The sequence below is a fragment of the Cetorhinus maximus genome, chromosome 18, assembly GCF_964194155.1.
Source record: "Cetorhinus maximus chromosome 18, sCetMax3.hap1.1, whole genome shotgun sequence".
Taxonomy (NCBI): Eukaryota; Metazoa; Chordata; class Chondrichthyes; order Lamniformes; family Cetorhinidae; genus Cetorhinus; species Cetorhinus maximus.
The window spans coordinates 74,322,792-74,337,509 of record NC_135896.1 but is presented as its reverse complement, the minus strand read 5'-3'; the positions used below and the strand labels follow the sequence as shown (position 1 = coordinate 74,337,509).

General features: G+C 45.7%; 1 protein-coding gene across 2 annotated transcripts in view; it reads right to left on the bottom strand.

Moving 5' to 3' along the window:
• Positions 1–4,329, bottom strand: part of galnt16 (UDP-N-acetyl-alpha-D-galactosamine:polypeptide N-acetylgalactosaminyltransferase 16) — a 195,788-nt gene extending 191,459 nt beyond the window's left edge. For both annotated transcript variants that reach the window (XM_078562984.1, XM_078562983.1), the window contains exon 1: positions 3,967–4,329. In XM_078562984.1, coding sequence (XP_078419110.1) covers positions 3,967–4,167 — 201 coding nt within the window. In that variant the 5' untranslated portion in view covers positions 4,168–4,329. The remainder of the gene's footprint in view (positions 1–3,966) is intronic.
• Positions 4,330–14,718: the final 10,389 nt, after the last annotated feature.

Below are 14,718 nucleotides of genomic sequence, written 5' to 3'. Positions count from 1 at the left end.
TGCCAATCTTAGGTTAACCCCCCTTCCTTCCCACCCGCTCCTTCCCTTAAATCTACCTCCCACCCCCCACTGCCCCTCTCCCTAACCTACCCACAAGACCCCAGACTTACCTGCTCTGGGGATCTAAGGCCTTGGGGTCCTCTCTTCACCAGTAGTCCTGGCAACAGCCACTGATGCCGTCCTGGTGCTGCTGGGACTGATGGAGCTGCTGGCCAATTGGCACTTGTTAATCAGCCCCGCAGCGCTCACTGTGGGGCAGGGCGGCATGGACCATGTCGGCTCCACGCCGACGTGGTTCCCCCGCCCCCTCACTCCCCCGTTTTATTCAGCCCATGGCTGCAAGTGACCACAGCTGGGAACTGTCTATTCAAGAGTATTTGACATTTCAGAAGGACAGGAAGAAAGGAAGAGGAGATGGGGTAGCTCTGATAACACTGGATGAGATCTGTACAGTAGTGAGAAATGATCTTGGTTCAGAGGTTCAAAACTCAAATAAAGACAATTGCAAGAGTATAAAGACAGAGTTGGCTAAAGTGGACTGGGAAAATAGGTTAAAAGGTAATACAGTACAGAAGCAGTGGCAGACATTTAAAGATATATTTCATCACTCTCAACAAAGATATATTCCATTAGGAAGAAAGACTCAGAAGGATGCACCATCTGTGGCTAGCTAAGCAAGTTAAGGATGGTATCAAATTGAAAAAGATGTACAATGCTGCAAAGATTAGTGGTAGCCAAGAAGATTGGGAACATTTCGGAAACCAGCAAAGGATGATGAAGAAAATAATAATGAGGGAAAAATTGGAGCATGAGAGTAAACTAGCAGGAAATATAAAAACAGACAGTAAAAGCTTCAAGAAAATGGCAGAGACTTTGAACAAACATTTTGTATCTGTCTTCACAGTAGAAGACATAAAAAGCATTCCAAGAATAGTAGAAAAGCAGGAGGCAAAAGAGAGAGAGGAACCTCAAACAATCATTTGAGAAAATGTACTAGGAAAACTAATGGGACTAAAAGCTGACAAATCCCCTCAATCTGATGGTCTGCATCCTAGGGTCTTAAATAAAGTGCTGCAGAGATAATAGACACATTGGTTGTGATCTTCCAAAATTCCACAGATTCTGAATAGGTCCCAGCAGATTGGAAAATCATAAATCTAACACCACTATTCAAGAAAGGAGCGAGACAGAAAGCAGGAAACTATGGGCCAGTTAGTCTAATATCTATTATGGGAGAATACTAGAATCCATTATTAAGGACATAGTAGCAGGACATTTAGAAAATCATAATACATGCAGGCAGAGTCAACATAGTTTTGAGAAAGGGAAATTATGTTTGACAAATTTAATACAGTTCTTTGAAGATTAACAAGCAAGGTGGATAAAGGGGAGCTAGTAGATGTAATGTATTTGGATTCCCAAAAGGCATTTGATAAGGTGCCACATGAAAGTTTACTGCACAAAATAAGAGCACATGCCGTTGGGATTGATATTTTAGCATAGATAGAGGATTGGCTAACTGACAGGAAATAGAATCGAGATGAATGGCTCATTTTCAGTTTGGAAAACTGTAACCAGTGGAGTTTTGCAGGGATCAGTGCTGGGGCCCCAATATTTAGATCTATATTAATGACTTGGATGAAGGGATCAACTGTATTGTAGCCAACTTTACTGATGGTACAAAGATAACTACGAAAGAAAGTTGTGAGCAGGTCACAGAGTCTGCAAAGGGATATTGATAGGTTAAGTGGGTACGCAAAAATTTGGCAGATTTTTGGCAGGAAGGATGGAAAAGCAGAATATTATTTCAATGGAGAGAAGCTACAGAATGCTGCAGTATAGAGGGATCGGGGTGTCCTTGTACATGAATCACAAAAAGTTAGCTTGCAGGTACAGCAAGTAATTAGAAAGGCAAATGGAGTGCCTAATTTAAGGGGACTTAAATTACCAATTACCAGCCCTAAATAGCTGTGGTGAATTTACTCTGTATCTGCCACTCAAATAGAGCAACTTCACATAATTTGATGCATTTCAATGGTGAGCCAGACAGCAAGTTGCCATTTTGTGAAGTTAACAACGGAGCAACGCAATGTGGACAGCAACTTCTAAATATCCATGTTTAACCTTGCATCTGACCCACACCTGAAGCCACTGTAGCATCGCAGCATAAATAACAATAAGTGACATTAATGATATTATCACCGTTATTTTGACAGCAAATTCAGGACCAATATGGTCAAAGAGGCAACATTTCCTGCATTTCTTTACTGTGAGAGTGAAAAGTCACATATGCCTTTCATCAAAATATTGGACCAACAACAACTGGGTACAAACAATCCACAAAATCATAGCTTTAAAACAAATGAGGAAATGTTTGCCAAACATTTTTTCACTCTCTCGCGCTCTCTCTCTCTTGATGAAGGCAGTGGGCTGTTTAACTCAACCACAGCTGTCTGGCAAATCCTTTTGTCTGAATCCAGATTGACATAAACAATTAAATTTGCATCTAATTATTTACAAAATAATCCTGACTGAAAGGCGTTCGAGGCAAGGTATTGCCTCAATTGTCACTGTGAGCTGCAAGAATCGAGTTTCAGTGATGTAAGTGGTTTTCAGCTCTTTCCGTTTATTACTGCCCAGGTTTGCTTTATCACTGACAGTAAAAATGTTGCAGCAACACACTCTCAGGATGACCGACTTCTAACCCTAATCTTATACAAAATTACTCACTGTAACATCTGGCCCATGCTTTAAAGATTCCACTCCTCTCAACACTCATACACAAGAAACTATTTGGATTCCTAGTATTCCTCAGCTTTTGCTTAATATTTCAATAAACCAATATTTCATTTGGCATATATAACCAAATGCACATGCTTGGGAACCTGACAACTGTCCGAGATCTCTACGCTCCTTCAACTCCCTTCACCCCACCTTTGGTAGCTGTGCCTTGAAGGCCCAAAACACTGGCATTCCATCCATAAACCTCTCCACCTTGCTACCTCTCTCCTCCTTTAAGATGCTCCTTAAAACCTACCTCAAATGCCATCCCAATACACTATTTTCACAGTGATAGCTTGGGAATTGGCCAGTTGCCCGCTCCTTGCTCAGTGCATGTTAAGGCTAGCTCAGCAGAGTTCCAGATCACATCCAACCTCTAAAATGTCACAGAATACAAAAGGTGTTCTGTGAGCACTGTGTGAAAAAAAGTCTTCTTGTGATCTGGATCCAGCACAAAAATTAGTTTATATTTATAAGAATGCAAAAATCACACATTTAACTAATGCTATATTAAAGAAGACATTTTTATAAAATGTTCAATTTACTTTTCAAAAATCAATTGGAATATGTGGGCATAGCAATTGCTGTGCCACTATTTACATTACTGAATCATTAGATTCCAGCATGTATAGATATACAATTTATTTTATTTCTCTCATGCTGCTTAGCAACGGTCTCTCAGCCACCACCACTGCTGAACTCACACCATGCACTGTGCCATCTCCAGGCTGCACACTTCTTCCCCCCTCATGCTGTTACCCCCTCACTCTCTCACCGCCCTCCCCTCCCCCCTCATCTATGTGTGGGACTGGTTCCAATTCCTCACAGGTCCTTTTAAAATAAACCTTATGATTAAGAGAGAGAGAGAGGTATTTAGAGATAGATAAATATACAGAAACAGATAGATACAAAGGCGGATAGAAAGATAATAAATAGACAGATGGAGATAGAGATGGATAGACAATAATAGAATAGAGATAATAGAATAGAGGGATAGAGATAGGGATAATGGATAAGAGATAGATAGATGATAGCAAGAGGTAGATAGTAGAGGAACAGATATAGATTAAGAGATATGAAAAAAAATGAATTCCTTGGGTCATACAGACATTGTCTCTCTCCACTTGCCTCACCATCTCACTCAGATCCTGTCTCTTGCTATGTTGAGATACGTGTTTCACTCACCTCTTGTAGGCTGTTCCTGCCCTGTCTGAGGGCTCCAACTTCAGCTTCAGGTTGGGGTTCAGGCCTGACAGCTCGATGCTCTCTGGTGCTGCTGCTGAGGGGTTGGGGATGTGGTTTGTTGTCCTGCCACAAGTAGTAGAACATGCCCAGGATCCAGGCGACAGTCAGCAGAGCAGCAGCATTCACCCGTACCCTCCTCATCCTCCCAGCTGGATGGATGGACAGGGGAAAGGTGGAAGGAGAGGGTCCTGGCTGGAATTAGGGGGATTCTTGCCAGGCAGATCCGGGTCTCTGTCCCTATCCAGCTCCCAGCCTCCTGCTCCCTCTGATCTTCTCCCCCCAACTCCCCTTCAACCCAGCCGACAGCCCTGCCGCAGACACACAGAGCGGCAGGTGACCGCGGGGTCCTAAAGCGCGCCTCCGGCTCCCATCCAGCCCCCTCCTCTCAAACCGTCCCCTCTCAATTCCCATTTAATCCGCAGCCTGCCCAGAGTAACTCAGCAGATAGCAGTCCTGTTCTTTGGAATACTTTCTGTCATCATTCCCCAGCCCACCCTTTTTTCTCCATTCTCCAACCCATCCCTCTCCCAATCCCTCTCACTCCATTCCAGTCCATCTCTCTCTCGCTCTTCACCCCAGCCAATCCCCCTCTTCACCCCATACCCCACTCATTCCTCTGAACCCCAAATCCATGCCCCACTCACTCCGCTGAACGCCCTCTCTATACCCCACTCACTCCTCTGTATCCACATTCCATACCCCATTCACTCCCCTATACCCCTACCACATACCCCACTCACTCCTCCGTACCCCACTATGTACCCCCACTCACTCCTCTGTACCCCCACACCTCTGTACCGCCACTCCATAGCCCACTCACTCCTCTGCACCCCAACTCCATACACCACCCACTCCTCTGCACCCCACTCCATACTGCACTCACTGCTCTGTACCCCCCACTCCATATCCCACTCACTCCTCTGTACCCCCACTCCATACCCCACTCACTCCTCTGTACCCCACTCTGTACCCCCACTCACACCTCTGTACCCCCACTCCATATGCCACCCACTCCCCTGTACCCCCAACCCATATCCCACACACTCCTCTATACCCCCAGTCTGCACCCCACTCACTCCTCTGTACCACCACTCCTCTGTACCCCGACTCCATATGCCACCCACTCCCCTGTACCCCCAACCCATATCCCACACACTCCTCTATACCCCTAGACCGCACCCCACTCACTCCTCTGTACCCCGACTCCATACACCATCCACTCATCCATATCGCCACTCCATACACTACTCTATCCTCAATATCCCCACTCCATACCCAACCCTCTCCTCTGTACCTGCACTCCATACCCCACACTCTCCTCTGTAACCCCACTGCATATCCCACCCACTCCTCTGTACCCCACTCCATATGCCATCCACTCCTCTGTCTCCCCTGCTCTATACACCAGTCACTCACCTGTACCCCCACTCCATACCCCTACCACTCCCCTGTACCCCCACTCGATACGCCACTCACTCCTCTATATCCCCAGTCCACACTCCACTCATGCCTCTGTATCCTCACTCCATACACCATCCACTCATCCATACCCCCACTCCATACCCCACTCTCTCCTCAGTACCCCTGCTCCATACCCCATACTCTCTTCTGTAACCCCACTGCGTATCCCACACACACCTCTGTACCCCACTCTGCACCCCACCCACTCCCCTGTACCCCCATTCCATACCCTAACTTCTCCTCTGTACCCCTACTCCATATCCCACCCACACCTCTGTAAACCCACTCCATACCCCACCCTCTCCTCTGTAACCCCTGTTCTATACCCCACCCACTCCTCTGTACCCCTGCTCCATGCCCCATCCACTCCTCGTGACCCCACTCCATACCCCACACTCTCTTCTGTAACCCCACTGCCTATCCCACCCACTCCTCTGAACCCCACTCCGTATGCCATCCACTCCTATGTATCCCCTTCTCTATACTCCAGTCACTCATCTGTACCCCCACTCCATTCCCCAACTTCTCCTCTGTACCCCTACTCCATACCCAACCCTCTCCTCTGTAGCCCCACTCCATACCCCACTCTCTCCTCTGTAACCCCACTCCATACCCCACCCTCTCCACTGTACCCCCTGTTCTATACCCCACCCACTCATCTGTACCCCTGCTCCATGCCCTCTCCACTCCTCTGTACCCCCACTCCATACCCCACAATCTGCTCTGTAACCCACCCCATACCCCACCCACACCTCTGTACTCTTGCTCCATGCCCCATTCACTCCTCTGTACCCCCATTCCACATCCCATTCACTCCTCTGTACCCCCACTCCACACCCATTCACTCCTCTGTGTCCCTACTCCATACCCCACTCACTTCTCTGTACCCCTACCCCATAACCCACTCACTCCTCTGTACCCCCAGTCCATACCCCAGACACTCCTCTGTACCCCAGCCCCAAATGCCACCCACTCCCCTGTACCCCCACCCCATACCCCACTCACACTTCCGTACCCCCTCCATACCCCACTCACTCCTCTGTACCCCACATCTTACACCCCACTCATCTGTACCCCCACTCCATACCCCTACCACTCCCCTGTACCCCACTTGATATGCCACTCACTCCTCTATACCCCCAGTCTGCACCCCACTCACTCCTCTGTACCCCCACTGCATACCCTAACTTCTCCTCTGTACCCCTACTCCATACCCCACCCTCTCCTCTGTACCATTACTCCATACCCTACCCACTCCTCTATAACCCCACTCCATACCCCACCCTTTCCTCTGAACCCCCTGCTCTATACCCCAACCACTCCTCTGTACCCCTGCTCCATGCCCCATCCACTACTCTGTACCCCCACTTCATACCCCACGCTCTCCTCTATAACCCCACTGTATATCCCACCCACTCCGTTATACCCCACTCCGTATGCCACCCACTCCTCTGTACCCCTGTTCCATGCCCCATTCACTCCTCCGTACCCTCGCTCCACACCCCATTCACTCCTCTGTACCCCCACTCCACACCCCATTCACTCCTCTGTACCCCCACTCCATATCCCATTCACTCCTTTGTGCCCCCACTCCATACCCCACTCACTCCTCTGTTACCCTACCCCACACCCACTCACACTTCTGTACCCCCAGTCCATACCCCACTCACTCCTCTGTACCCCCACATCTTACACCATCCACTCATCTGTACCCCCACTCCATGCCCCTACCACTCCCCTGTACCCCCACTCGATACACCACTCACGCCTCTATACCCCCAGTCTGCACCCCACTCACTCCCCTGTACCCCCACTCCATACCCTAATTTCTCCTCTATACCCCTACTCCATACCCCACCCTCTCTCTGTACCCCTACTCTATACCCCACGCTCTCCACTGCACCCCCACTCCATACCCCACACTCTCCTCTGTAACCCCATCCCATACCCCATTCACTCCCCTGTATTCCGGCTCCATAACCCATCCACTCTTCTGTACCTCCACTCCTCTGTACCCCGGCTCCACACCCCATTCACTCCTCTGTACCCCCACTCCATACCCCACCCTCTCCTCAGCACCCCCACTCCATACCCCACACTCTCCTCTGTAGCCCCACTGCATATGCCATCCACTCCTCTGTATCCCCTGCTCTATACTCCAGTCACTCCTCTGTACTCCCACTCCATATCCCAACTTCTCCTCTGTACACCTACTCCATACCCCACCCTCTCCTCTGTAGCCCCACTCCATACCCCACCCTCTCCATTGTACCCCTTGCTCCACACCCCATTCACTCCTCTGTACCCCTGCTCCATAACCCATCCACTCCTCCGTACCCCCGCTCCATATCCCATGCTCTCCTCTGTAACCCCATCCCATACCCCAACCACTTCTCTGTACCTCTGCTCCATTTCCAAATCAGCACCTGCCTGAGTTTGAGGAAGAAATCTCCTCTGAGACTGGCAGATTTCGTTCAGAGTTCCAAGATACCCATGTGCCTGGTTGGCTCAATTCCAAGTTGCTATTATTAACTGGGCCATGAGAGAGAGGATTGTCTGGACGCTTAAAGACTGTTCAGTAGCTGGAAGTTGTACATTTAGACTGTGGTTATACTGCAGTTAGTGGATTGACAACAAATTCAGCTGAGAAATATGGGAACCCAGCTCTTCTCAAACCAGGAAGATTGCACACAGTATTGAAAGTTCCTCTGTGTCCAATTGTTGGGATAGACACATTGAAAAAGGGACTTTGCACCAGACAAGAGTCAGATTGATGAAGTGAGGCAGCTCTGCTAGGGACTCATATTAACGTACTTCAGTTGAGGCCTGGTTTTTTGTGCCATATAGCCATTTCTCTCATTCAAACCCACTTGTTATTTCAAAAATATGCACATAATATACATCTCATGACTTGATTTTATTTAGAACAGGTGTTTTTGACATAATATCAAACAGCAGATCTCTGCAGTGATCCTAAATGAATTCCCTTGAATATAGAAGATTGAGGGAAAATCTGATCAACATGCTTAAAATATTATGTGGGCTCACTAAGATGGATACGGATAAACTATTTCCTCTGGTTGGGGGAGTCCAGAAGAAGGGGACACAATCTTAAAATTTAGAGCCAAACTGTTCAAGAAAGAAATCAGGAAATATTTTCCACACAAAGAGTAGTGGAAACTGATAACATCCTCAAAGGTCTATGGATTCTCGGTCCATTGGATTTCAAGACTGTGATTTTTGTTAAGTAAGGGTATCAGAAGATATGAAACAAAGGCAGGTTAATTGAGTTGAAGTACAGAACAGCTATAATCTAATTGCACGTAGGGACTGGTGCAATGGGCTGAGTGCCTCCCCTCCAAGGGCAAGGACAAGGCCACACTCTACCCAAAAACTGTAAAACATAAAAATATCATTGCACAGATAATAATCTGCATTTATATAGTGCCATTACTGTAGTAAAAGGCTCCAAGGAACTTCAAGGAGCATAATCAATCTGCTGTCCTTGTCCTTCTAGGTGGTAGAGGTCGTAGGTTTGGAAGGTGCTGTTGAAGAAGCCTTGGCGAGTTGTTGCAGTGTATCTTGCAGATGATACACACTGCTGCTACTGTGAGCCAGCATTGGAGGGAGTGAATGTTTAAGATGGTGGATGAGGTGCTGACCAAACAGGCTACTTTGTCCTAGATGGTGTATAGCTTCTTGAATGCTGTTGGAGCTGCACTCATCCAGGCAAATAGAGAGCATTCCATCCCACTCCTGACTTGTGCCTTGTAAACGGTGGATAGGTTTTGGAGAGATGGAGGTGAGTTACTGACCATAGAATTACAGAATTTGACCTGATCTTGTAGCCACAGTATTTATAAGACTAGTCCAGTTCAGTTTCTGGTCAATGGTAACCTGCAAGATGTTGATGGTGGGGTTTCAGTGATGGTAATGCCATTGAATGTCAAAAAGAGGTAGTTAGATTCTCTCTTTTTGGAAATGGTCATTGCCTGGCACTTGTGTGGTATGAATGTTACTTGCCACTTGTCAGCCCAAGCCTGGTTATTGTCCAGGTCTTGCTGCATTTGGACATGGACTGCTTCAGTATCTGAGGAGTCGCGAATGGTGCTGAACATTGTGCAATCATCAGCAAACATCCCCACTTCTGACCTTATGATGGAAGGAAGGTCATTGATGAAGCAGCTGAAGATGGTTGGGCCCAGGACACTACCCTGAGGAACTCCTGTAGCAATATCCTGGGACTGCGATGATTGACTCCAGAAACTACAATCATCTTCATTTGTGCTCGGTATAACTCCAACCAGTGGAAAGTTTTCCCGTACAAATTTGCTGGATTCCTTGCTGCTTCATTCAGTCAAATGCTGCCTTGATGTCAAGGGGAGTCACCCCCACTTCACCTCTTGAGTTCAGCTCTTTTATCCACGTTTAGATCAAGGATGTAATGAGGTCAGGAGTTAGGTGGCCCTGGCAGAACTCAAACTGAGCATCAGTGAGCAGGTTATTACTGAATAAATGCTGTTTGATAGCACTGTCTACAACACCTTCCATCACTTTGCTGATGATCAAGAGTAGACTGATGGGACTGTAATTGGCTGGATTGGATTGTTCTGATTTTTGTGGACGGGACATACCTAGGCAATTTTCCACATTATTGATGGATGTCTGGTATTGTAGCTGTACTGGAATAGCTTGGCTAGGGGCACGCCTAATTCTGTAGAAGCTGAGATGCCACCAGATTTTGCCCATAGCCTTTGCAGTATCCAGTGCCTTCAGCTGTTTTTTTGTATATCATGTGACATGAATCGAAGCTGAAGACTGGTTTCTTTGATGCTGGGGACCTCAGGAGGAGGCCAAGATGGGTCATCCTCTTGGCACTTCTAGCTGAAGATAGTTGCAAATGTTTCAGCCTTGTCTTTTGCACTGGTGTACAGAATTCCCCCATCATTGAGGATGTGGATATTTGAGGAGCCTCATTCTGCAGTTAGTTATTTAATAGTCCACTGGATATGGTGGGCCTGCAGAATCTGATCCTTTGGTTGTGGATTGCTTAACTCTGTCTATTGCATGCTGCTTCCACATGTAGTCCTGTGTTGTAGCTTCATCAGGTTGGCACCTCATTTTCAGGTACCCCTGGTGCAAGTCCAGTCTGGTAGATATATCCTTCAGGAGTCAGCCAGCTCAGTCAGCAGTGGTGCCACCAAGTCACTCACTCTTGGTAATAGACATTGAATTCCCCCAGGCAGAGTACATTCTGTGCCCTTGCTGTCCTCTGTTCTTCCAAGTGGTGTTCAACATGGGGGAGTACTGGTTCATCAGCTGAGAGAGGGCAGTAAGTGGTAATTAGCAGGAGGTTTCCTTCTTCATGTTTGATCTGATGTCAGGAGACTTCATGGGTTCTGCAGTCAATGTTGAGGATTCCCAGGGTCACTCCCTCCTTGCCTTCTCTCACTCTGCTGCCACACCTGGTGGGCGTATTCTGCGGGTGGGACAGGACATACCCAGGCATAGTGATAGAGGAGCCTGGGGCATTGGCTGTAAGGTGTGACTCTGTCTGGCTGTTTCTTGACTAGTCTGTGGAACAGCTCTCCCAACTTTGGACAAGTCTCCAGATGTTAGTGAGGAGGACTTTGAAGGGTCAACTGGCCCTTTGATGTTTCTGGTGCCAAGGTCGAGATCAAGCAGTTTATCGGGTTTTATTCTTATTCAACTTTTCTGTAGCAATTTGATAAACTGAGTGGCTTGCTATGCCTTTTCAGAGGGTAGTTAAGAATAAACCACATTGCTATGGGTCTGGAGTCACATGTAGGCCAGACCGGGTAGGAACAGCAGATTTCCTTCCCTAAAGGACATTAATGAACCAGATGGGGTTTTTACAACAATTGATGATAGTTTCATGGTCACCATCATGGACTTGCTTTTCACTCCAGAGTTACTTAAATCACTGAATTTAAATTCACAAACTGCCACGGTGGGATTTGAAATCCAAATTCACCTCGTTTATTATGCCACCTTAGCTGATAAATTAGGGCAGATGGCCAAAAGCTTAATCTAAGAGATAGGTTTCAAGGAGCATCATGAAGGAGTAGGGAGAGGTACAGAGGCAGGGAGGTTTGGAGAGGGTATTCCAGATCTTAGGATTTAGAAAACTGCAGGCACGGCCACCGAGAGAAGGCCAAAGATCATCGAGATGTATAAGAGCCAGAGTTGAAGGAATGCAGAGTTATGGGAGTGTTATAAAAGTGTATGTTAGTCTCTGCAGAGATAAGTACTCTTCTGAGAGTCATTAGTGCCTATAAAAATCATTCAGTCCCTTATGCTGCACTATTTAAAGTCAAACTTCCTCCTTAAAGCAACCCATCACTCTTCCCTCTCATTCAGTCTCACAGAACTGCATCAGGCTCAATGTACCCAGTGTCCACAGCTTCCCTCTCATTGCAGGCCCATATGACAGCTGTAAAACACACATTCAAATTTGTATTTAATCAATACAGGCTAGTTCCTGTTGTACAACAGTCAGAAGGTTGTCAGCTAAAATTTTAAAGTGCTATGAATCAGCAGAGGAAAATGGATTACTGGCGGGTTTAATCCATCAACCAGTCTGTTCAATGGACATACATCATCTCTTTTAAAGCAGCAAAGACAATTCATTAAAATTACAGTATCTAGGACAGAATATATTGGCCATGGTTTAGTTGATACCAATCCTTTACCTGTGTGTTCAAGTCCCACATAATCCAGGCTGACACTCCAGTGCAGTACTGAGGGAGCACTGCACTGTCAGGGATGCTGTTGTTTGAAAGAAACACCCCAAGCCACGATTTTGATGAAGGGCAGGGAAATTCTTGACAGTATCCGTCAATCAATCAACATCATTAAACAACAAATTATCCAGTCATTTATCTCCTTGCTGTTTGTGGGACCTGACTTTACACAAATTTTCTGCTGCATTTCCTACATGACAACAGTGATTACACTTCAAAGCTACTTCATTGGCTGCAAAGTACTTTGAAATGTCCTAAGGTCATGGGAGGCGCTACAGAAATAGAATATAGAATGAGAAATAGAAATTTCTTAAATGACCAAACTCAGCTCACTAGTTATAGTCAACTGATAGAACAAAATTTACAATTTTACCTGTAAATACATTTAGGGTTTCTTTCTTCAGTAGAGTTCCAGTTTAAAAATGACAGATGAATCCATTTAAGCTGCAATTGATTTAATGCAAGCAATTCTCTTGAGGGAATTGAGTTTCAGAACAGCCTCCGTAATGATCCAATGTAAAATGTGAACCTTACAACATACTGTGATTTGTCATTCACTTGTTTGCCAACTAATGATACTATGAGATACCCAGTTTCTTGAAGGCGTGCTGCATTAAAAGATGGAGTAAACATGCAGCAGGGAATCATCAAATCTTACAGCACAGAAGGAGACTGTTTTGAAGGGATTTGGGCTCTATACTAACCCCCAGAGTAAGAAAGTTCTTGTGGAGGAATAGCCTCATTGTCAAAAAGAACAATCACTAATTTAGAATACAAACCAACAAGGTTTATTAATAAATAATTAACAAGATTAATATTTAACATTCCATTAGTCGAGGCATGGCCCAATACACAAGTCAACATGTCTGTCTGCCTTTCCATAGATTCCAGGACTTCTGGGGTCTTTTCTTCTTGGTTCTTTGAACCTGATCTCTTGACTCACGGCATCCTTCGAGATTTTAATTTAGTCGACTTAATTCTAACATATATACAAACACCTTTGCGGCTTTAAGACATCAACTCTAGTTTCCCAGTCTATCTTAACTGCTGAAGCTTTCAGTCCACCTTAACTGCTGAAACTACACATTTCACAGCTGCTTGCTGAATGTTTCTCTCTCTCTCTTAAGCTACACACTTTACAGCTACTACTGAGTGTTTCTCTCTCAAGCTTGAGATCAGCTTCCTAACGAAGACTGTTCACTTTCCCTTCAGGCAATTACCTTTAGCCTTAATACTGGATTCTTCTACTGATTTCTATAGTGGATTACAGACAAACATACGAATTAAGAGCAGGAGTCAGCCACTTGGACCCTCGAGCCTGCTCCACTATTCATTAAGATCATGGCTGATCTGATTGTAACCTCAACTCCATGTTCCTACCTACCCCAATAACCTTTCACCCCCTTGCTTATCAAGAATCCATCTCCTTCTGCCTTAAAAATATTCAAAGGTTCTGCTTCCACTGCCTTTTGAGGAAGAGAGTTCCAAAGAATCATGACCCTCTGAGAGAAAAAAATTATCCTCATCTCTGCCTTAAAAGGGTGATCCCTTATTTTTAAACAGTGACCTCTAGTTCTAGGTTCTTAGGACTATTCTTACGGCAATTCTCAGCCTGTGACAATTATGTTTGTCATTTCTGGATTCTTATAGCAACCCTCAACCTATGACAATTACCCATCCACTGGCAATGTCCTATGCAAATGCTAACTTCCTGGTAAGTGGCCTAGTCCTAACTCTTCTCTCCGACAAATGTGCCCAGCAAGTGTCCTCTGACAAATGCTATCCCCTGACAAGTGCAAAAACCCTAGTGATGTTCCCCTATTTGTATATCCTTTTTGCAGGTAACTTTTTCAACATTCTGCCCAAGTCTATGCACCTGTGTCAAATAACAGCACCTCTGACAGTGCAGCACTCCCTCAGTACTGCACTTGAGTGTCAGCCTGACTTAGACCCACAAATTTCTGACTCGGGTAAAGGATTGCTATTGCTGAATCATGGTCGATATATTCTGTCCTATATACTGTTATTTTAATGAATTGTGGCTCTAAAATAGATGATGTATGTTCATTGCATCCCTGAACAGATTGGTTGATGGATTTAAAAAACCAGTAATCCATTTTCCTCAGCTGGTTCATAGCTGCTCTTCTGACAGATGTACAACAGAAACTGGCCTTGTATTTATTAAACATGTATTTTAATAGCTAATAACCTCTAACCAAATATTTGCAATTCTTGACCAATGGGAAGAGTGCTTCTCTCTTCCTTACAACAAACTAACCTTAACTTGTACCTTTTTGACTGGGGGCCCTGGTACATCAAGCTGTCATCAATCCTTCTAGCCGATCAGCATTACAATCTTGGTTTCTGTTTACTGCTAATGCTAGACTCATGGAGCTCAAATGTGCAAATGCGCCCTAGCTATAACCCCACATGTTCTTTCTTCAAGCTACATTACAGTATTTTGGTA